At 40.5% G+C, this 24,989-nt stretch overlaps 1 protein-coding gene across 2 annotated transcripts; it reads right to left on the bottom strand.

Moving 5' to 3' along the window:
* Window positions 1-227: 227 nt before the first annotated feature.
* On the bottom strand, window positions 228-24,768 carry LOC139479876 (fibropellin-1-like). Of its 2 annotated transcripts, none has more exons than XM_071262786.1 (16): window positions 24,584-24,768; window positions 21,801-21,987; window positions 19,854-20,012; window positions 18,662-18,883; window positions 17,660-17,749; window positions 16,668-16,904; window positions 15,025-15,171; window positions 14,388-14,525; window positions 13,545-13,745; window positions 10,330-11,892; window positions 8,923-9,147; window positions 7,192-7,308; window positions 6,585-6,701; window positions 4,993-5,127; window positions 754-845; window positions 228-375 (listed from the first exon to the last, which is right to left on the bottom strand). In XM_071262786.1, exons 2-16 carry the CDS (start codon window positions 21,895-21,897, stop codon window positions 235-237), a joined length of 3,681 nt encoding a protein of 1,226 aa, XP_071118887.1. In that variant the 5' UTR covers window positions 21,898-21,987; window positions 24,584-24,768; the 3' UTR covers window positions 228-234. The 2 variants fall into 2 exon arrangements, with proteins under 2 accessions (XP_071118887.1, XP_071118888.1); XM_071262787.1 differs by lacking the exon at window positions 24,584-24,768 and adding an exon at window positions 24,426-24,481.
* Between the last annotated feature and the right edge of the window lie 221 nt (window positions 24,769-24,989).

Genomic DNA, 24,989 nt, shown 5'->3' with positions numbered 1-24,989 from the left:
GCAATTGCTTTGAAAAAATAGTGCAGGCGGGCGGTATTTTTTAAATTTTATTTACTGTGTTCAAACTAGAATGTAACCAAATAAATAGTTGTGTACAATCAACCTGGGAAAGGGTCTCCCTACATAAATGTATTCCTTCCTACATTGGATAGCACTGTTTTTAAATATTGTAGCATTAAAACGAATTGTGCAGCATACTTTATGATGATGTGGATCAATACTCACACCCATAGGTCACATCTGTCTGTCACATCTGTAGCCTGTAGTCCCGGGGTTGCAGGCACACTTGAACTCCCCGACTGTATTCTCAAGGCACATACCACCATTGCAAGTGGTTGGGCCACAACCTTCCACCTTCGTCCCACAGAAGTCACCCTGGAAGTGGTGAAGTCCATGTGAAACAATCAGATCATCAGTATTGTGTCTGAACTTGCTAGATTAGGACTACACTGCAAAGTATCAGCCATAAATATTAAAGTTGGCTTGATGGCTAATCAATCGAAAGAAATGCAAGTTATGTGACTTTAACCTTGGCAGGGCATGACTTTAAAAACAGAAAACTCAGGGGACATAACTCTTTACAGTTTTGTTTTGTGACTGACTTCTGCATTTGATTTCATGGTTCAAGTTTGAGGTGATGAGGTAAATTTACAACAAAACATTTGGACACTGTCACACAGAAATATTAGGTAAGTCTGGTTATGAGACACAAGAAAACAAAACAGCGTTCTAATGCTGCACTGACGTACTCACAGTGTATCCCTTCTTGCACTCACAGATGGGTTGTGTCCCCTTCTTCCAACACTCACCTCTATTCAGACAGGGGTTGGGGGAGCAGACGTCACCTGCAGAATACACACTGGGTTAGTTAGTGGGACAAGCTGAGGACATCTGTTACACTTCAGCCATAGCAGACGTCACATGCAGAATACACACTGGGTTAGTTAGTGGGACAAGCTGAGGACATCTGTGACACTTCAGCCATAGCAGACGTCACATGCAGAATACACACTGGGTTAGTTAGTGGGACAAGCTGAGGACATCTGTTACACTACAGCCATAGCAGACGTCACCTGCAGAATACACACTGGGTAAGTTAGTGGGACAAGCTGAGGACATCTGTGACACTTCAGCCATAGCAGACGTCACCTGCAGAATACACACTGGGTTAGTTTGTGGGACAAGCTGAGGACATCTGTTACACTTCAGCCATAGCAGACGTCACATGCAGAATACACACTGGGTTAGTTAGTGGGACAAGCTGAGGACATCTGTGACACTTCAGCCATAGCAGACGTCACATGCAGAATACACACTGGGATAGTTAGTGGGACAAACTGAGGACATCTGTGACACTTCAGCCATAGCAGACGTCACATGCAGAATACACACTGGGTTAGTTAGTGGGACAAGCTGAGGACATCTGTGACACTTCAGCCATAGCAGACGTCACCTGCAGAATACACACTGGGTTAGTTAGTGGGACAAGCTGAGGACATCTGTGACACTTCAGCCATAGCAGACGTCACATGCAGAATACACACTGGGTTAGTTAGTGGGACAAGCTGAGGACATCTGTGACACTTCAGCCATAGCAGACGTTACATGCAGAATACACACTGGGTTAGTTAGTGGGACAAGCTGAGGACATCTGTGACACTACAGCCATAGCAGACGTCACATGCAGAATATACCCTGGGATAGTTAGTGGGACAAACTGAGGACATCTGTGACACTTCAGCCATAGCAGACGTCACATGCAGAATACACACTGGGTTAGTTAGTGGGACAAGCTGAGGACATCTGTGACACTTCAGCCACAGCAGATGTCACCTGCAGAATATACACTGGGTTAGTTAGTGGGACAAGCTGAGGACATCTGTGACACTTCAGCCATAGCAGACGTTACATGCAGAATACACACTGGGTTAGTTAGTGGGACAAGCTGAGGACATCTGTGACACTTCAGCCATAGCAGACGTCACATGCAGAATATACCCTGGGATAGTTAGTGGGACAAACTGAGGACATCTGTGACACTTCAGCCATAGCAGACGTCACATGCAGAATATACCCTGGGATAGTTAGTGGGACAAACTGAGGACATCTGTGACACTTCAGCCATAGCAGACGTCACATGCAGAATACACACTGGGTTAGTTAGTGGGACAAGCTGAGGACATCTGTGACACTTCAGCCACAGCAGATGTCACCTGCAGAATATACAATGGGTTAGTTAGTGGGACAAGCTGAGGACATCTGTTACACTACAGCCATAGCAGACGTCACCTGCAGAATACACACTGGGTAAGTTAGTGGGACAAGCTGAGGACATCTGTGACACTTCAGCCATAGCAGACGTCACCTGCAGAATACACACTGGGTTAGTTTGTGGGACAAGCTGAGGACATCTGTTACACTTCAGCCATAGCAGACGTCACATGCAGAATACACACTGGGTTAGTTAGTGGGACAAGCTGAGGACATCTGTGACACTTCAGCCATAGCAGACGTCACATGCAGAATACACACTGGGTTAGTTAGTGGGACAAGCTGAGGACATCTGTGACACTTCAGCCACAGCAGATGTCACCTGCAGAATATACACTGGGATAGTTAGTGGGACAAACTGAGGACATCTGTGACACTTCAGCCATAGCAGACGTCACATGCAGAATACACACTGGGTTAGTTAGTGGGACAAGCTGAGGACATCTGTGACACTTCAGCCATAGCAGACGTCACATGCAGAATATACCCTGGGATAGTTAGTGGGACAAACTGAGGACATCTGTGACACTTCAGCCATAGCAGACGTCACCTGCAGAATACACACTGGGTTAGTTTGTGGGACAAGCTGAGGACATCTGTTACACTTCAGCCATAGCAGACGTCACATGCAGAATACACACTGGGTTAGTTAGTGGGACAAGCTGAGGACATCTGTGACACTTCAGCCATAGCAGACGTCACCTGCAGAATACACACTGGGTTAGTTAGTGGGACAAGCTGAGGACATCTGTGACACTTCAGCCATAGCAGACGTCACATGCAGAATACACACTGGGTTAGTTAGTGGGACAAGCTGAGGACATCTGTGACACTTCAGCCATAGCAGACGTTACATGCAGAATACACACTGGGTTAGTTAGTGGGACAAGCTGAGGACATCTGTGACACTTCAGCCATAGCAGACGTCACATGCAGAATATACCCTGGGATAGTTAGTGGGACAAACTGAGGACATCTGTGACACTTCAGCCATAGCAGACGTCACATGCAGAATACACACTGGGTTAGTTTGTGGGACAAGCTGAGGACATCTGTTACACTTCAGCCACAGCAGATGTCACATGCAGAATACACACTGGGTTAGTTAGTGGGACAAGCTGAGGACATCTGTTACACTACAGCCATAGCAGACGTCACCTGCAGAATACACACTGGGTAAGTTAGTGGGACAAGCTGAGGACATCTGTGACACTTCAGCCATAGCAGACGTCACCTGCAGAATACACACTGGGTTAGTTTGTGGGACAAGCTGAGGACATCTGTTACACTTCAGCCATAGCAGACGTCACATGCAGAATACACACTGGGTTAGTTAGTGGGACAAGCTGAGGACATCTGTGACACTTCAGCCATAGCAGACGTCACATGCAGAATATACCCTGGGATAGTTAGTGGGACAAACTGAGGACATCTGTGACACTTCAGCCATAGCAGACGTCACATGCAGAATACACACTGGGTTAGTTAGTGGGACAAGCTGAGGACATCTGTGACACTTCAGCCACAGCAGATGTCACCTGCAGAATATACACTGGGATAGTTAGTGGGACAAACTGAGGACATCTGTGACACTTCAGCCATAGCAGACGTCACATGCAGAATACACACTGGGTTATTTAGTGGGACAAGCTGAGGACATCTGTGACACTTCAGCCATAGCAGACGTCACATGCAGAATACACACTGGGTTAGTTAGTGGGACAAGCTGAGGACATCTGTGACACTTCAGCCATAGCAGACGTTACATGCAGAATACACACTGGGTTAGTTAGTGGGACAAGCTGAGGACATCTGTGACACTTCAGCCATAGCAGACGTCACATGCAGAATATACCCTGGGATAGTTAGTGGGACAAACTGAGGACATCTGTGACACTTCAGCCATAGCAGACGTCACATGCAGAATACACACTGGGTTAGTTAGTGGGACAAGCTGAGGACATCTGTGACACTTCAGCCACAGCAGATGTCACCTGCAGAATATACACTGGGATAGTTAGTGGGACAAACTGAGGACATCTGTGACACTTCAGCCATAGCAGACGTCACATGCAGATTACACACTGGGATAGTTAGTGGGACAAGCTTAGGACATCTGTGACACTGCAGCCATAGCAGACTTCACCTGCAGAATACACACTGGGTTAGTTACTGGTCGGCCATTAATCCATAGTCGGCAGCCATCTTGGCTATCTGACCCTTATTTTGTTTTATGTTATGACCAGCATGGCTACTGGGGACCTATTCGTGTAATACATCACCAAGACTCAACCATTTTTTCATTTGTATAAGGTGCTGGAGCAAGTGAATTTAGAATTTAGTGCCCACACAACCCTACTTTAATTCAACAGTATTTTGAGAGAACTAAACCATTGTATTCAGCTACTATCAAGAGTTTCAATTAATGCAGGTCAAAAACATTCTCTATGTCAGTCCCCTTTGGCCATAATGTGTTTCATCAAAACTAACATGGTTGACCAATCCATTGACTCACAACTGTCCAAATGTCACACTGCTTTTATTATTGCCAATTTGGTAATTAAAATGGACAGTACCGTAATTCACTGACACATCATTCCTCACTTCAGAAAAATATATTACATTTTTTTAATTATCTTTTCTCTTTAGAACACCAAGACTTCAATTTGGAATAAATAATTAGAAATAAAAAAAAGGTGTTAACAGAGACGTTCTCCTCACCAGCCAGCTGACAGAACAGCCCCTCGTTGTTGGTGGGGCACTGACAGAACACACCATACCCGTCTGTGTTACAGGAACCTCCGTTCTCACACGGTGACTGGTCACAGGTCACCACTCTCTCCGTACATGTTGTACCTGGCAAACAAAATAATGATTTACATGTATTCACAAATCAGCAACAAGAATATGTTTTACATTACTAACTTGTAGTCACCACAGAAATTGACATTTTAAGAACATGGAATCTTATCAATAGCTTCTATTTCCCAACATGTGACTAAAATTCACTTATGAGTGAATGGTGTTTTATGCCATTAGTGCAATAAAATATTGAACTATCGATGTTTTGGAATTTGTTTGCCGTATGACTGTACTACATCAACAGGAATCTAAAAATTATGTACAGTTGTATGAATAACAATTGATTGCCTCACTGGTCCAATAACAAATTAATTATGAGTGAAAAAAGTGACAAATTCCAAACCTGAAATGTCTTGCATAGCAAGGATAACGACAACTTAAGGTAATATTTTGAGTTACTTCCCTTTGATTTAAGTAGTGACAGGAGAGGAAAATGGCCATTCTTTATTCATTTCTATTAAATTGATCATCAATTGCAATAGTGGGGGGCACTATTGTTGTAAAACATATTTTTGTTGCAGTACTATTGCAATAGCAAAAATAGTCCCAATAGTCACCCCTATATGTGAAAGTCAGCACTTCTGAATCTGTATCATGGCGACTTGTATAGTTGCTGGGCCTGGACAAGCCAGGGACCCACTAAATCAGATACCAGGCTATGCTCACTCACAATCCGCCAGATCAAATCTGAAATATCCTTTCTTTATCACATGTTGATACTCCATGGCAACTGGACCACAATCTATAGATTATTTGGCTTCTATGACTAGAAGTAGGTTTTGGATCTTTTCACAACAAACTTTGGCACTAGGGATTTTTCTACCCTGGAATCATCACACTGGGTCATTTCACATGGAATCACTGGCAATAACAAATAATTTACCACAGAGATGTGTCAGAAATTGGCTGGATCATTTAAGTTGTTTCCATCGTGTCTCTACAAATATAGGGGCGGTTGGGTAGCCTAGTTGTTAAAGCGCTCGCTCGTCACACCGAAGACCCGGGTTCGAATCCCAACATGGGTACAATGTGTGAAGCCCATTTCTGGTGTCCACCGCCATGACTTTGCTGGAATATTGCTAAAAGAGGCGTAAAACCATTCTCACTCACTCACTCACTCTACAAATATGGGGGCACAGGTGGCTCAGTCGTCTAAGGCGTCTAAGGTGCAGAGTTGCGTCCCTCAGACACGCCAGAAATCTATGATTGTGGGTTCGAATCCTCGTTCGCCCCAATTATGTTTCTAGGTTTGTCAGAACGATACCTGTGCTTGTGGGTTTCACTGAAGTGGTAAACGACTAAGAACTGTATCACTTCAGGCTTTCCTCCCACATTAAGCTGACATGCTGGAATACTGTAAAAAATGGCGTTAAACCCAACTCACCCACTCACTCTACAAATATAACTTGTTACCAGGTGCAGCGACAAGCAAGGGAGCTCCCAGATCTTACCTGTGAACGGTGGTGTGCAGGTACACTTGAACTTGTCATCCCCAGACGATGTACACTCCCCACTGTTTTTACATGGTGTACTGAGACACAAACTCAGGAGAGTCTCACAGGTGGAGCCTGCAGCGACAAGCGTACATTACGATGAAATGTAATGTCAGGTAGACACAGAGATATAACAGTCCTTTTGAAATTTATAAATACATCTTAATATTCATTCAGCATATTCATCTAACTCTCAAAGTAAAAAAGAAAGATACGGTAAACTACGTTTATAACAAACACGCTCATAACGAAATAACCGATATACATGATATAACAAACTGATTTTCAATCCTGACCATTTGCTGTATATTTGCTACATATATGCTTATAACGAAATTTGTTATTACAAACTAAAATTAGTGATCCCTTTGAGTTCGTTATAACCGTAGTTTACTGTATTATTTTTTACTCTGATTACACATTTGATTGTTCTCTGAAGCCAGGAGCAAATGAACAATGATGTCCACCAAAAAAACAAGTGTTCACTGAATATTGTATGGTTCATGTTCATGAAACATTTGTAATCTTTACGTCATAACGATATACATATAATGAGTTGTATTACCTGTGTGTGTCAGTGGACACTGACAACTGAAGGTGGAGCCACCTACATTGACACATGTTGCCCCGTTCTTACATGGACGGACATCACACGGCAGCAGAACTGTGTCACACACCTTCCCTGAAGCCATAGAGAACAGATCATGACAAACTAAAACATGAAATTCAACAGTTGATATCCCTTGCTTTCTAAAAAAATACCAAATAATCTGTCGGTTTGGTATAAAATTATTTTATTTGAATACCTGTGATAAAGTATACACAAATTCCTTTTCAAATGCCAACCACATTTTTTCTGTATATATTCACACACTTTGTGACAGTAACTATGGTAACTGAATCCCAGCATGCTCAGTCAGGGGCCATAGTGCTGTGTTGAAGTACTTAGTGCAACTGAATGGTGTTTGTTTGTCTTGTTTGTTTGTTGTTGAACCTGCACTCAGCAATATTCCAGCTACATGACGGCGGTCTGTAAATAATCAAGTCTGGACCAGACAATCTAGTGACTGACATCACAAGCATTTTTCTACGCATATGGGATAAATGACATGCATCACCCAACATGCCCAAGTCAGCGAGCCTGACCACCCGATCCCGTAAGTCGCCGCTTACGACAAGCATAGTTGCCTCTTACAGCAAGCATGGGTTACTGAAGACCAATTCTACCCCAGTTCTCCACCATGTTCACGGGTCACTGAATGGTGTATCTTGTATAACAGCAGTAAGGCATGAAGGTTCGGCTCCCATTCAGAATCTTGAGTATAGTTTTTAATCTCTTGGTATTATTGATGAAATACAATACCGGTAATAACAAAACACACAGATAGCAATTTCTTAGTTAATTGTCAGCAGTATTTCCTTGTTGGTTCCTATTTCTTTCATTAAGTAGTTCCAACCGACAAAAAAATATTTCTAAAATAAAATAGGGTCATAATACTTCTTTCGGTTCTTGGTCAGTATTTACCATAGACAAGTTAGATGTAACAAGTGATATCTACCCAATTTGCTTGTTCTAATCTTTTTTAATTTACACCATTTACACTTCACAGACATTCAGAATTCATCAAATTGAACCCTTGCATCTCCCGCAACCCATGCTTGTAGTCACAATAATGTCATCATATCCGTAGTTTGATGCTCATGAGTTCAATCACTGGATTGTCTGGTCCAGACTCAATTAAACAAAGACTGCCATCATATAGCTGGAATATTGCTGAGTGTGGTATTGGACAACAAACAACAAACATCAAACAATAGTTTTCATTGTTAATAATTCTAAGAATACTACATCATTGCCACAAATCCTGTAGTTTGGCTGTCATTACCTAATCAAAATCTTTAAATTATCAACAGAAGTCCTCAAGTAATAGTATCTTGCAACCTGGGAAACTTCACTTCTTAAATGTGGCATCAAACATGTCAAATAGCAAATATACAAATGAATCAACAGAAGTCCTCTTACTGCAAACTATCGATAATCAGTTGTGCAAGTAACAGTATCTTGCAACCTGGGAAATTTCACTTCTTAAGTGTGGCATCAAATAGCAAATATACAAATGAATCAACAGAAGTCCTCTTACCATGCTTACTGCGAACTATCCATAATCAGTTGTGCAAGTAATAGTATCTTGCAACCTGGGAAACTTCATTCTTAAGCATGTTAAGTGTGGCGTCAAACAGCAAACAAACAAATGAATTAAATCTGTAATCATCTTAATCCTGGTAAGCAGCTCACCTGTGAACCCAGGTGTACAGAAACACACAAAGTCCAACCCATTGTCAATGCAGGTGGCGTTGTTCCTGCATGGCTGTGAGAAGCATGAGGGCTGAAGGGATTCACAGGTCTCCCCAGTATAGATTTCAGGACACTGACAGAAGAATTGGGTGCCGCGAGTCAGGCACGTGCCGCCATTCTGACAGGGGGGTGTCAGGCAGGGATCCACCAGGTCACATCTCGGACCTAGTCAACAAGTGCTCAGTGTCAACAGGAACAAGGAGAGCTCATACACACAAACTTGTTTAAATTTTTTGTAATTCACACATCACAGACAATGTTAAATATAATAACAATTCATATATCAAATATGTGTGGTTTGTTAACTGTTCTATGTCTATGCCAAATTTATCTATGGTATCTTTGCAATATTTCTAATATGAGCATTTCTGATTAAATGCATTGTTTTCATACTTACCTGACGCTACACCTATAGCACTGTCGCATCAGGTAAGGTAAAACTTGAATTTGCTAATTACCATGAAATTCAATAAACTAATGTTATCTCAAACTTTGTGATATAAATTTGAATGACATTATGCCACTTTTGAAATTAACATATTCAGATTATATTTTTTATTTTCAACATATAGACCCTTCTTAATAAGTTTCCATTTGATCAATACACATAGCAAGAAGTACCTGATTGACAAACTGTTAGATCTTCCAAACAGCAAAAGTGAAGTCAGGGGAATTTTTTATTTTCTATTACCATGATTACACGACTGTAATTTCTACGAAACAATATTTTTATTCTATAGATTATGAACTTATAACATTTTGTACAAGAGGCATTATCAGCAGTGTTGCACAGATTTTGATTAAACAATGTAAACACGGTTACTGCAGATACTGCTACCCAACCGCCCAGTTAGGTTATTAGCCTTTGTCTCTCAATATTGATTAAATCCAGCATACTATATATATGTTGTCATACCTAAAAGCAGTTTGAACATTTTCCAACAAGATTTATTTTCACAACCAAATAAAAAATCTATTAAGTTTGTCATTAATTGAAATTCTTTTATAAACAAGTATATGTTATTTTGTACATATACAAAGTTTTTCAAGCTATTTTGGTGATTTTCAAAGCTTTCTACAGCGTTAGAAATTGGCACTAGTCCTGTAGTCCTTGCCTAACTGCCCAATAATTAAGGTATCATACATGTCATAAGGACCAGTAGAAATTTTCCATTTTTAAGGATTTTGCTATATATGTTATCATTATAATGACCAGTGGACTAAAATGTAAGTTTCTACCGCTGTTTCAAGGTTGAAACTAAGCATCAAGGCTTTTTCAGAGGAACCTTAAAATTCCAAGCCTTTTCAAGCCTGTATGCACCTTGGTAAAGATAGAACTCAACCTACCTGTAAATCCCCGAGTACAGACACACTTGAGCCTGAGACCCTCAATACTGCACTGTCCATTGATACAGGTGGTAGAATCACAAACAGGTATAAGAGAATCACAGTTCCTCCCCGTGTAGCCCGGATTACAGGTACACACGTAGTCAGGGTTGCCGTCCACGCAGTTACCATTAGCACATGGCTTGTCTGCACAGGGGAGTCTGCTCTCACAGCTAGAGCCTGTATACTCAGGTCCACAATGACATGTGTAGCTAGATCCTTGGTTGAGGCAGATGCTGGAGTTGATGCAGGGCGAGCTCGCGCAGGGAACCGAAATCTCGCAGTTCTTGCCCACGTATGAGGACAAACAGCGGCATGTGTAATCCAATCCTTCTATTTCACAGGTCCCGCCATTCAAGCAGGGGTTCTGTACACACGGCTCTAGTTTGGTCTCACAATTTCTGCCTGTAAAGGTGGATGAGCAGTTACAGCGGTAGATGTCTCCATTGTTGGTACATGTGCTGTTGTTGATGCAGGGGCTCGAACCACATGGATTGGCTATCTCGCATCTCGGTCCGCCGTAGACATTGGAGCATCCGCAGGAGTAAGAAGAACCAAAGTTTGTACAAACACCATTATTGAGGCATGGTGTGCTCAAACAGGGGTTGTGTGTTTCACAATTCTGGCCAGTGAAGCCAGGAAGACAGGAGCATCTGTAAGAATTGTTGACAGTTTCACACTGCCCAGAGTTTCTGCATAGGGAGTTGTTACAAGCTAGAGGTGTATCACAGTTGATGCCAGTGAGCCCGGGTGAACAGAAACAGCGATATGAAGAAATATTGACACTGACACACGTGGATCCAATGCTGCAGGGATTGTTGAGACAAGGAAGACCACTCTCACATCTTGAACCTGTATGGGTCGGAGGGCACTGGCAGCGAAATGAGGAACCCTCTTCTGTGCAAGTACCACTGTTGAAACAAGGCGAGCTGTTGCAGTTTAAGTAAGTTTCACACCTGAGACCAGTATATGTAGCAGGGCAGGTGCAGACAAATCCTGCAGCAAGATTCGAACAGGTCCCACCATTCTGGCATGGGGTATCCCTACAGGGTAATACACTATCACACTGCTGTCCTGTCAACCCTGGCGGACAGACACACCTATATTCTGACAGTGAAACATCTTCGCAGGAGGCATTGTTCCTGCAAGGATTTGCAAGACAAGGGAGGGCACTCTCACAGTTCAAACCAGAATAACCTGATGGACATCGACAAATTTCTCCCTGTGTTGTTACAACACATGTGCCATTGTTTTGGCACGATTTCGTAACGCAGTTTCCAGTATTCTCACAGTTGTCTCCCGAGATTCCATTCGAGCAATTGCACTGATAGGTGTTCCCCGTAGTCTGACATTTTCCGTTGTTGAGACATGGCTGGCTAGCACAAGGTATCAGTGTCTCGCAGTTGCGTCCCGTGAAGACGAGAGGACATGTGCAGACATAGTTCTCTTCTATCAGAGTGCACAGACCTCCATTCTGACAGGGTTTGTTCTCACATTCATTCAAATGCCTTTCACATTGAGTACCTGTATAAGAAAAAGGATGAGTTTCAGAAGCTAGTACCATAGGTGGGAGGCTGCAAGTTAAAAAGTCACTTATTCTATTTCTTTTGATATATAGAATCAAACTAAAAAATATGGAGGTACAAAACAAGTGTTTGTAAATTTCTCTCTGGTCTGCCAGTTATAAATCTGATAATACACGTTGCATACCATTGTATATCAATAGCTGAAATATTACTGACTATACCTGTAATTGGGAAGCAAATAGGCCAGTTTTGGCAAGTATGGACCTTAAATATGGACCACTGCTATATTGTGAAAGATTTCTTTCATTTGGGCCTGATTTATAACAATTTAGTCCAAAAGCAATCTGTTTCTAAGTCTTTGAACCGATAATCAAAATAATAAAGACATAAGAAACTAAAATTAAGTTGGTGACAGGTGCACCTAAAGGGAGATAACTCTTCAATCGCAGCTACAAACAGGCAAATGTGACATGATCATTAAAAGCCAAACTTGGTTACAAATGTCAAATCTTTTGAATCCCAAGCATACACTTATTACCAGTGTATTCTGATTTCAAGATTTCAAGACGTTTATTGTATTCAAGGCCATATGATCGATATTACATGTAAATACATAAATGTAACATACGTAAGGTTACCGGTACGTTACCTCAATTTAACTTGGAATATACAAAGGCAACAATGGAGTCTACCTGGTGCAGCTTATACAGTGCTAATTGGCTCAGGCTGCCAATAGCGGCTCTCGCTTCACAGATCTCATGTGCATCTTCGATCTTTCGGGTTAGTTGTGTTGGGGTAGGTTAAACTATATCCTTAGCCCTTGGATTCCCTTTCTGATCCAGCACCCCTTTAGCTTTACAATCATAAGGCTTAGTTACCCCTTTCCCATCAAACACCCTTTCAAGATTCTAAGGGATAGATGTGAGGTAGGGTATGGGTTACCTGTGCTTTTAAACTAACTAATCCAATATAATTTGATGAAAACTTTAAAAAAGATTTGGGATCCGTGGAGAAAATGGCTACTGAGCATACGCCAAAGGTAAACAATCATCTGCTGATCATTTGGTAACAAGCATTAGTTAACTGTTATAGTGCCAGTGGTCTTGTGATCAAATGCTGATTACCTCATTGGTCTAGCTCAGCTTCAAGCTGGCAACGTGAGTTTGATGCTCCATGCAGCACTAATTAAAATCCGAAAAGTGCTCTCAGTAAAGTGCACTACCCCCAAAATTAATTACATAGCTAGAGTACAATTTGTTTCTGTATCTTTAAATGCTGACAGGTGGTAAGGTAGGATATATTTAACTAACAAATCACTAAACTTATCTCCAAAGGGCAGTTGAATATGACATGATTGTCATCTTCAAGAACATTACAATCTATACAAAATGCATCAGCATCACATGAAGTGCATATTCCTCTGTGATCAATTTGTATTCCAAATGATTAGCATACTGCAGATTTAAGTAAGGCTTTTATCTGTAATGGAATGTAAAGGCCAATCTTGTGATGAACAATCTTCAATGCTTTGTTTAAAAACAATTAAAAAAGCCTTAAGATCACCAACTTCTTGCAGATCAATACTATGTCATATAGTCATAAATCTCCAAGCCATATGGCTGAAATAATGCCGATGCGACGTTAAATTACCTGTAAATCCATTAGTGCAGTAGCACTGGTAGGAGCCAAGGGGCAAACTGTCACCACACGACTGTTTCCCCTTACTGCAGCAGTATGCGTTGTTCTTACACGGGTTAGGTTCACAGGGGTCGATGATTGTGTCACAGTTACCTCCCTTGTACCCAGTCTGACACTCACACTTGTACCCGTTGACACCGTCCCTACATGTACCTGTCAATATACCACATGTACCTGTCAATATACCACATGTACCTGTTAATATACCGCATGCAATCACATAAACGCACACAGTTATCTCCCTTGTATCCGGACCTACTCCACTTTTATGCTTGTACCTGTTGACACAACCTCTACAAGGAAACAAATCTGTCAATCAGTTGAACTAGTCCAAACGCAGTAAATTTAAGGGTCTAAATAATGAGAAACAACGCTTCTGTATGTATTAGTGCTAGGGTATTTCCAGGCATTTCCCAAGAAATGTGGAAGTAGTCCGTCAGTGTTTACGTCATTTCAAGAATACAGTCTTGTGAATAACGTATGAACGTCAAAATGTGTTGTCCGCACGCTTATGAACTTCAGTCATGTGACCAACCACATTACCATTATTTAAATGACAACAGGATAAAGGTGCTCTCTGACAATTACAGATTTCTTCCCTTGAGTTCTGATAATGGTCATAGAGCTCTTAATGTTTATCAACGAAACAATTTACATCACACATACCGTACATAATTCCTATGCCAGAAAGTCCTTCACACAAAAACACAAAGCAATTTTTTCAGAAATTTTGTCGTGGTGTAGGAATTATTCAACAGTATCCCAGAGCTTCTATAGATGTATACAGAAACTTGCCATGCAGTCCACAAGTGTTGCTGTGACAGTCGTTGATGTTGTTTTCACATCGGGATCCATTAAATCCAGGGAAACACTCGCATACCTGGCTGCCTGCTTGGAGAGGGTAACATATCCCAAAATTCTCACAGGGGTCACCTACAAACAAAAAATAAAACCACAACCACTACAATGTGAGGTGAATGTTGAGCTGTGCAAGAAAACCAACTGTCCAGTTCCAAAACTGTTTACTTGCATTGGCCAAAAGCATTACAGCTACAAGTTCTCAGAAAATGGCATCAAAACTTGAGCAGGTGGACCAATTCTTCATGACGGCAATCTCTGTCCAAATCGACAAAAAACAAACTCTTCATGTCGAGATGATTTTTCTGGCGTCCCTATAAGTACCTAAATATGTACTTAATTATATATTCTGGTATATCACAGACCTATATTATCGTTATATTGGTCCATGGTTATATTGAATGATCTGTTGGGCTATCAAACTCAACTTGTGTTTACATGTCAAGAACTGTATAGAAACGAAAACAAGTTATAACCTTTTACAAGTTACAATAAGGCAGGCATTTAAAGTTGATCAATAATAAGACAGCCAGTTTTAGCAACCATGGACTGTTACATGATAGTGACAGATTACCTTGAGGACATAGTTGCGGGCGTTCACAGTTCTCCCCAGCTCTGTCTGGTGGACACCGGCATGTGTAGGAGGCGACACCATCCACACAAGTCCCCGACCCACATGGCTGGGCTGCACAGTCATCAATGTTCACACCACAGTTGGAGCCTGTGAGTAGTGATAGTAATTATTACAATGGCTGGAGCCTGTGTGTAGTGATGGTAATTATTACAAAAGTTGGAGCCTGTGTGTAGTGAGGGTAATTATTACAATACTTGAAGCCTGTGTGTAGTGATGGTAATTATTACAACAGTTGGAGCCTGTGTGTAGTGATGGTAATTATTACAATAGTTGGAGCCTGTGTGTAGTGATGGTAATTATTACAATACTTGGAGCCTGTGAGTAGTGATGGTAATTATTACAACAGTTGGAGCACGTGAGTTGTGATGGTAATTCTTGCAACAGTTGGAGCCTGTGCGAAGTGATGGTAATTATTATAATAGTTGGAGCCTGTGAGTAGTGATGGTAATTCTTACAACAGTTGGAACCTGTGAGTAGTGAGGGTAATTATTACAGTAGTTGGAGCCTGTGAGTAGTGAGGGTCATTATTACAATAGTTGGAGCCTGTGTGTAGTGATGGTAGTTATTACAGTAGTTGGAGCCTGTGAGTAGTGATGGTAATTATTACAATAGTTGGAGCCTGTGTGTAGTGATGGTAGTTATTACAATAGTTGGAGCCTGTGAGTAGTGAGGGTAATTATTACAATAGTTGGAGCCTGTGAGAAGTGAGGGTAATAATTACAATAGTTGGAGCCTGTGTGTAGTGATGGTAATTATTACAATAGTTGGAGCCTGTGAGAAGTGAGGGTAATAATTACAATAGTTGGAGCCTGTGTGTAGTGATGGTAGTTATTACAATAGTTGGAGCCTGTGTGTAGTGATGGTAATTATTACAATAGTTGGAGCCTGTGAGAAGTGAGGGTAATAATTACAATAGTTGGAGCCTGTGTGTAGTGATGGTAGTTATTACAATAGTTGGAGCCTGTGTGTAGTGATGGTAATTATTACAATAGTTGGAGCCTGTGAGAAGTGAGGGTAATAATTACAATAGTTGGAGCCTGTGTGTAGTGATGGTAGTTATTACAATAGTTGGAGCCTGTGAGTAGTGAGGGTAATTATTACAATACTTGGAGCTTGTGAGAGGTGATGGTAGTTATTACAATAGTTGGAGCATGTGAGTAGTGATGGTGATTGTTACAATAGTTAGCGCCTGTGAGGGTAATTATTACAATAGTTTCACTATATTCAACAGATGTCTGCTGCAAAACTGTCCAAGTTCTCTGCCTCAAAGAGAAGAGATGAGCACACATAAATAATTTTACTAACTACTTTATTAGCCTTTATTCCCAATGTTTCAAGAAAATTGCTGGAACAATCCCAGACAAAACATTATCCTCCTGTCTACTGGGTGGAAGGACTGATGTGGGTTTGGTAGGGCCGCAGTGGGTGTGATGTCAGAGGTGGGTGTCACAGCATACATACATAGGAGGCCACATTCATGGATGCAAAAGGTAGCCATAGCAACTGCCTTCATTCTGACTAGGCTTACATGGGTCACCTATATATGCAGGAGGACACAGTTTTATCAAGGTGTGAGAACCCACCATTGTATCCAGCAGGACAGGCACAGAGATAGCCATTGACCCTGTCAGTACAAGAGCCTCCATTCCTACATGGCCGTGATGCACACTCGTCGATGTCCTCCTCACACTGCCGGCCAGAGTAGCCTGCCGCACACCCACACGTGAAGGTGTTGCCCAACACCTGGCACACTCCCTTGTTGAGGCAGGGGAAGGACGTACAGGGGTTCTCAGCAGTACTGCAGTTCTGCCCATTGTAACCTGGAGGGAAACAAAATATCAAATAGGAAATGCCCATCATTAGCTTTAAATATTTGCAACTTTGCAATCCCAGACACATATCAAAATGAGAAATGAAAAAGCCAAGATAGAGGAATCTGTTTAATTTACCGTATTCGACATAATAAGCGCCCCGTTCTAATAAGCGCCCATGGCAATATTTGCTAATATATTGGATACTGAACTATCCTAATTAGCATCCCTTCCGATTGACCAATGTACACAATACTTATTTAAAATACTCACTCGTGTGTTATCATGGTTATATGCACCCTTAATTATGAGCAATTAAATTCTGGAAAAATGTATCTCTCATATATAAACATTTCAGGCTGTCAGCATAAACCACAAAATTTATCTTTCAAACCCTGGTTTATTTTCACCAAAATAATATCTAATAAGAGCCCCCTATTTCTATTTTTGAGAGCCCCCTGTGCACTTATTACGTCGAATACGGTACTTTAAATTTTAATAAAAACAAATTTTGGTACCTTGCATTTCAGCTCCTTAGAACATATTTGAATAATCATGTTGAACTATCTGGCAGTGAGGTTTTGAGATAAACATGTTATTTGACAAGATAAGACAAATATCCTCTATATAACCAGACTGCAAGTATTATATATCTGTAGTTACTAGTAGACACCTAACGAGTTTGAAGTAACTGAGAAAATTGCAAGGAGAGCATCATTGGCAGAGACGAACATACTTACAGTAATAGCACTAGAAACACCCACCTGGAATGCAGTTGCAGTGGTACTGACCCCCTCTCAGTGCAGTGCATACACCCGCCATGCATGGGTTAATATTACAGATGGTAGGGTCAACTGTAAACACAGGCAAAACAGGTAGTGTGTAAAAAGCGACATCACACTAAATACTCAAAGAATGCAAGTTTGTGATCATAAAGACAAGAGTTCCTCTAAATGTGCACATTCTACAATATCCAAGTTTCTTTAGGTTGAAAACAAAATATTATCTCTCACTCATACTTTTAATACCTGTAAACTTAACCATTCAGTAATACCAGGTTCCAGATCTACTACCTGCTTAAAGTTCCATCTATACTGATAAATTTAAGCAAATCACTATTTTTAGCGATTAACAAGTGTATAGTCGACGAAGTCATCTATATCCCCCACCATTTTTACACGTTATGGTCCCAAACCAGGTAACTGACCCAACATTTCTCTTAGGCCATGTCAAAATAGCTGCAGTGGAAATTCTAGAATAAACATTTATAAAACTCCTTAATATCACATGGCACCAGTTCAGTATGTGTCTGGTAAACATGCAAAGTTTTGCAAGAAATTATTTAACGTTTTTTTAGTTACGATCCGGAAACGAACAGCACCCTTATAGAACCTAAGTCCAACTTGTTGCCATGGAAAAGTAAAAAATAAAATTAATAAAATTCCTAAATAGCAAAAGGCAACAGTTCAGCATGAGTCTGATAGACATACAAAGTTTCGTAGAGAAATATTTAACGTTTTCTGACTTATGCTCCAGAAACGATTTCGGGACGCACACACACACAGACAGAACCCATTTCTATATCCCCCGCCAACTTCGTTAGGGCGGGGGATAATTACTTCTTGACACAGATAGTTAACTGTGCATTCTTATCATGAAAATTCCTTTAAAAATCAACTATAGTACTGCACCAAACATGAAATATATGAAATATCCACCCTTGTGAAGTATCCACACCTGATTAGTTTTGCATTACCCACACTTACCTGGTGTGACTGTGGTGCTGATGGGTGGCAGGACAGGTGTGGGTGTGGTGGGGGGCGGAGCAGGTGTGGTGGTGGTGGGCGGGCGTGTGGTGGTGTTGCAGGTCACACCATACCAGCCCGGGGGACACACACATATGTAGTAGGCTACACTGATGTTAGGACTTAACGGGTATCCATAGCAGCTCCCTCCATTCTGACACGGCTGTGCCTCACATGGGTCACCTATAGGAACAGATACATCCATGGGGTTTTCTCATCACAAAGTCAGAGCTCCAGATAACTTTTTGAGCAATTGAGTTTTTACTTTAGGGCTTCTATTTTAATTGGGTTATTACTGTTTTCATTTGGTAACCAGGTAACCAATATTTTTTCACTCATTAATTCATCACTCTTTTGGGTTTTCCCTAAATTAGTAAACATTTTAAGATTCAAAGGAAATAATGTTTTAGATGTACATATAGATGTTTTAAGTATATAGGCTAGAATCAGAAAGTAAATTATCTCGTAATTGAGTTTCGGAAATTAGCTCATTTGTATGCATGCTGAAAAAGCTTCATTGGGTATCAATGCGAGCTGTTTTTATATATTTGTGTTTTTTTATTTAATGCATGCGTTTCTGTACGCAAGTTAATTGAAAGTAATTGAGTTTTGAATATTGGGGGAAGAGGGGGGGGCGATATTATTATTTTACGTGAATACACGCACGCATGAATACGGAGTTAGCATTGGGCGTCTCAACGTGCGTGATTCCCATGCAACCTTTCGAGTTGAGTTGATTGGTTCAACTGTGTCATATGGTCCTGTGACGCAGGGGTAGCATTATGCAGATGGCTCTTACAATGAATGCTCATCACCGTGACGAACAGGTCTGGTTGTTGATGAAATATCGTGATAGCTAAAAAGACAGATTTTTTATTCATGCACCGATTGTGTTTAAATGTAATAATCAGTTATATATGACTGTTTAATAATCTCATACCAACTTTGACTGGAGTAGGTCCAATAGTTTCTCAGATATTGTAGTGTCGGTACCTTAAATTACCTTCAAGACTATACACAAAGACATGTTCAAGGAGTGCTGGCACAACACTGACATCATCCACATTGATATTATAACACACATGAACATTAAACCAGCAGATATTAGTGAACAGCACAATATTGAAATTGTTAAAATGTCTCCGACACCTACCATTGTGACAAGTTGCATTTGTCTCGTCTTCTCCATTGGGACATTCCGGTGTTCCGTCACACACCCATTTTTCCAGGATACAGCTGCTAGGCATCACTGGATCCCCACAGAACATCAAGAACACATAGGGGACCAGATCGGGACAGTTCTCTACATAGGCTACAAGAGAAATAATCATAGCATAACTTTTATTTCAGCATGTTTTTAGCATGTTTAGACACAGATGTCACTGATATATCTATCATTCCTAAACATGTCAAAATCATTGGCCTACTGTTTTTCAAACAAATGAAGATGATGCATTGATACCATATTCATCATGATAAGTGCCACGAGGGCTGGGATGGGTACTCGGGTACTCAGGTCGGGTGGATCCTGAGAAGGACCCGGGTACCCACAGGACTACCCGGACCCATGGTTAGTCACGTGATGTATTGTTTAATGACAAAACTCACTATAGCTCAGTGGTTACACTACAAGTCGCTGATGTTCGCATTTCTTTCTGACGATGCACACATTCCTTTTGACTTGTTTATGTGTGAGTAAAGATAAAGCTTCAGTCAACTTCCGTGTGTGCATGATCTGATCATTTGATACATGTATCTAAATAGTTTTCCCATTTTGTTCCCACATCTTGAGACCTACAGTGGGTACTAGAGGTGAGCTGATTCAAATACAATGCGATCCAATTCAATTATCCATGTCACATGTCCGATTCAATTTGATTGATTCATGATTTGACTACTTCAGTTGGTATCACTTGTTTTATAATAAGGTTTTTCAACATTTGAGTATTAATCAATTTGAATTAAAAGAATGGTACATAAAAAGATATCGATGTATTCATGGATCGATTTATTGTCCCACCTCTAGTGGGTACCCGTGTAGGGTTGGGGAATAGTGAGTTAGGTACCAGGGTAGTAAATTTGCACTCGTCCCAGCCCTATGTGCCACGAATGCATATAAAAGCCATACACCATACAAGAAAGCAGTGAGATTGAGTGGTAGAAAACAAACCGTAATTCAAGCATTGAAAACTAAAACCTGTTCAGTCATAGATACTCGGCAAATTATATACCCCTTCTACAATGCTCTTATCAGACTGGTAGAGATTGGTCTGTAGCATATTTTGTTGGCTACCACTACCACCTTCAAGTGTTGCGCAACATTTCTTCATGATGAATTGATATCATACCACAATTCACCATTAACCTGTGATATAAGATTCATATTATAAGTTGTCGGCAATTCATAAGGCGGGATACTGTCTGATGTGCTCTCTGTATTGCTGCGACAGGGACAGGGTACACAGCCACACAGAGGGTACATCAAACAATATTTACCCAAGTCACATATACATATATATGTAGCAAATTTGGTTTGTTCTCTTGAGTGAGTGAGTGAGTGAGTTGGGTTTAGCGCCGCTTTTAACAGTATTCCAGTTATATCACGGTGTGTCAGCTTAATGTTGGAGGAAACCCGAAGTGATGCAGGTCTCAGACGTTTACCACTTCGGTGAAACCCACAAGCGTGTGTATGGTGCTGACAAACCTAGAAACATAATCGGGGCGAACCGGGATTCGAACCCACAATCATAGGTTTCTGGCATGCCCAAGGGACACAACTCTGCACAGCAAATCATGGCGCCTTAGAAAACTGGGCCACAATGCCCCCCTTGTTCTCTGGAAATTATTCTTTTGTTCATGTCTCAATTTAACATGTTGTAGTTATCCACCATCTCCCCATGCATATATAGCGGCCATAAATTCTCCAAGTCCAATGATGGGATTCGATCCACGAACCTTCTGAGCAGAGGTCGGACGCCTTGTCTACATCATGTACATAACCAAAGAGGTTAACCCTGTCAAGCAAGGTAAGGATATCATCTATGGGATGACTCCACGCCCTGCTACACAAACATCACGGCTTGTCCCAGTGTCAACTCACGTTTTGGTTTTGAATCCTGTGACTGGACATCCTGAAAGTAAACTGACAGGAGAAAGAGGATGAAGATGACAAAATTCACTTTCTTCCTCTTCCCCATCTTAGATCATGTGGATGAAAGTTGGTTTCAGTGTCGAGGGTTTGCAGCATCCAGCTTGAGTCGCTGTATCATCAATCTTTGACATCTTATCTGAAATAATCAATTTGCATCACATTTACAAAAACATGATCCCTCTTGCCTTCACATATTGAAAGATCCAAATTAAAATGTCACAAATAACCATGAAAATCTGACAACTGTCATATACTTTAATGAAAACTGTTCATTCTAAACTGTTTCAACAGTTCAAGACACTGGATCGAAAGCACCTGTTGCACTTTTTACTAAGCAGCATTCATTTGATTTGTAGGGGGTTGGAGCTGGGTGATGGTGGTAATATTTGGAGAACAATCTATTTTTTTCCCAGCTGTGTCCACCAAACTACATATTTACTGAGCACCATCAAAAAGTCTATTCATTTTCACTATTAACACAAAACATTTGGCTGTTTGAGGATTTTCTACAAAACAAATATTTTTTTCTAAACTCAGATATGCAATGTATGAGGTGAGGCTATAGCGGTGTGGATCGTTCCCCCATTGCCCCTCCCCTCCAATCCCCAGACATCAAATGAATGCTCCCTTGTAATGTTTATCCAATTTGAGTGATTTAACATAGCATTGCAAACAACATCACATGACCACATACATACAGGGTCATGAGCTTAAAACAAGAGGTGAAGAAATAATAATGCCATAAACAGAGCTTCAGATAAGCAGCGTATTTGTGTAAAATATCCCAAAAAATATTCAAAACCCAATTACTTTCAGATGACTTGTATACAGAAACACATGCCTTAAATGAAAAACTCGAATGTATGAAAACAGCTTGCGTAAATACCCAATGAAGCTTTTTTAGCATGCATACAAAGGAGCTAATTTCCGAAACACAATTATGAGCTAATTTATTTTCTGAGTCAAGCCTATATATTTACAACAGTTAAAACATCTATAACATTATTTCATTTTTTTTAATCTTAAAATGTTCGCTAGTTTGGGGAAATACCCAATAAAATGATGAAAATATTGGTTACCCAACAAAAAATGTAATAACCCAATTAAAATAGAAACCCTAAAGTAAAAACTCAATTACTCAAAAAGTTATCTGGAGCTCTGCAGACATGCGTAATAACATCACTTATCAAGTCACATCACGTCAAGTCATATATTCTCCAAAATACCCATGGTGTTACAAGAGCATGAGGAGCTCGATAATCACGCTAATTGATAAAAAGATCGTCAGAGGCAAGTTGTATCTGAAAGATACTATTTTCCATCTCCATATCGATTAGGAACACATAAATATACTTATTTATATTTGCCCCAATATATTGCTACATTTACAAACGTATCACAATATGTATTGCTGAAGATTTACACATAATATACTGGTGTACCTGTAATACCGCACACCCTTAGTAGATATAGATTTGTAATTATGAGACTAAATGTCAGTCCAGTATAATTATCTCATAATGCGATAGCAATGGTCGATTGTATACCGACCCCCCATCATATCGCTGGAACAAATATTACAGAGAGAGGTGTTTAAAAAACAAACAGCTACTTTCTTGTTTTATTTCTGTAGTCATATTTTTTAAAATGTTTCATCCATCAAAGTTGGGGGGGTCATTGTGGTTTGTGGCTCGTGTCCATTGAATCTGTAAACCTAACAATTACCAAAAATGCTTAAAACTAGCTATTATCATGATATTGTCCATCTAATTCTGAATTCACAGTAGATCATGGTACATAATTAACAATGACATTTTCGTGTTTTAAACGTGTGAACACAGTGAGGTACAGGTCTGTGCTGCAATGAATAGCCCTTGAAGATCCGGGGTAGAAAAAGTCTTCAGCAACCCATGCTTGCTGTAAAAGGCGACTAAAATGATCGGGTGGTCCCGCTCGCTGACTTGGTTGATGCGTGTCATTGATCCCAATTGCGTGGATCGATATTCATGATGTAAATAACTAGATTGTCTAGTCCAGACTCGATTATTTACAGACCGCCGTCAAATAGCTGGAATATTGCTGAGTGCGCCGTAAAACAACAAACCAAACCAAAAAGCAATGAATAGTTTTAAGAAAAAAACATCACTTGGATAGTAATAGTTAAATTTATCTCTAAAATAGATCTGCATTGTGTCAAACTAAACAATAAAGTAAACTATCGTCTTCATGTTGATCATGTTGACTCCCTCCCCAAACTCCTACAAGTCAGAATATATCAAGGACTATTTTGAGTTGCACACTGATAGCAATTCCCAAGTGTAATTCTAAAATTATCTAATACAGCATAGATTATACCTATACAACAGTAAAACCAGGTCAAACCCTTCTCCCCACTGAATATGGTCACTAAATAAGAGCATGAAGCGAGCTGGTTCTCGAATAGGCAGTGATTACATGCAGAATTCTTTCAAAGTAATTTGACTAATTGATTGAAGGTTAATAGTATTACTGTCATATTGTGAGGGAGTATCTGTTACGCAATGTCTAATCGGTAAAATAAAAACCTAAACATACACATTCCAGTATGACCCAGCAGTCAGGCACGGTGATTCATGACAAACGTCCACAACATATCCATTGGGTGTATTTACATAACAATAGATGAAACTCACGGGAACTCTGGCTAGCTTTACCCCATGTACACATTAGCAATAACTGACAGGATATCTTACCTAACGTTGTAGAAAATATCTAAATGATTGTGACAACGTGTAGATTTTCAGTAGAACGTATCCATTACTGTTTCTGGTTCATTCCGACATGAAACGCTATTGATCCCCTCTTCTTTTGAGTGCGTGTATTGAAAGAGTGCACATACATAGCCGGCCACCTGTTGCTTCGAATACACAAACTCTTCTTTGACAGGAGGACCAAAAAATCAAAACAGAAAAGCTAAAACACTGCATAAGATAAAAACGAACTACTTCGGAACTAGACGAAAAATGGACATGTTCGTTTAGTTAAACAAATCGACAAGACATTTCATAATAGTTTTTTTTTTAAAATATGTTATTAGATGCAGAAAATTGCACAATCTGCTCAAAAAAGTCTTTCTTCATAAAACCGGATGCTGATACC

This window comes from Haliotis cracherodii, unplaced genomic scaffold, assembly GCF_022045235.1.
Source record: "Haliotis cracherodii isolate W230 unplaced genomic scaffold, xgHalCrac1.p SCAF_4, whole genome shotgun sequence".
NCBI classification, from domain to species: Eukaryota; Metazoa; Mollusca; class Gastropoda; order Lepetellida; family Haliotidae; genus Haliotis; species Haliotis cracherodii.
The sequence above is the reverse complement of the archived record's forward strand: the minus strand, read 5'-3'. Positions and strand labels throughout refer to the sequence as shown.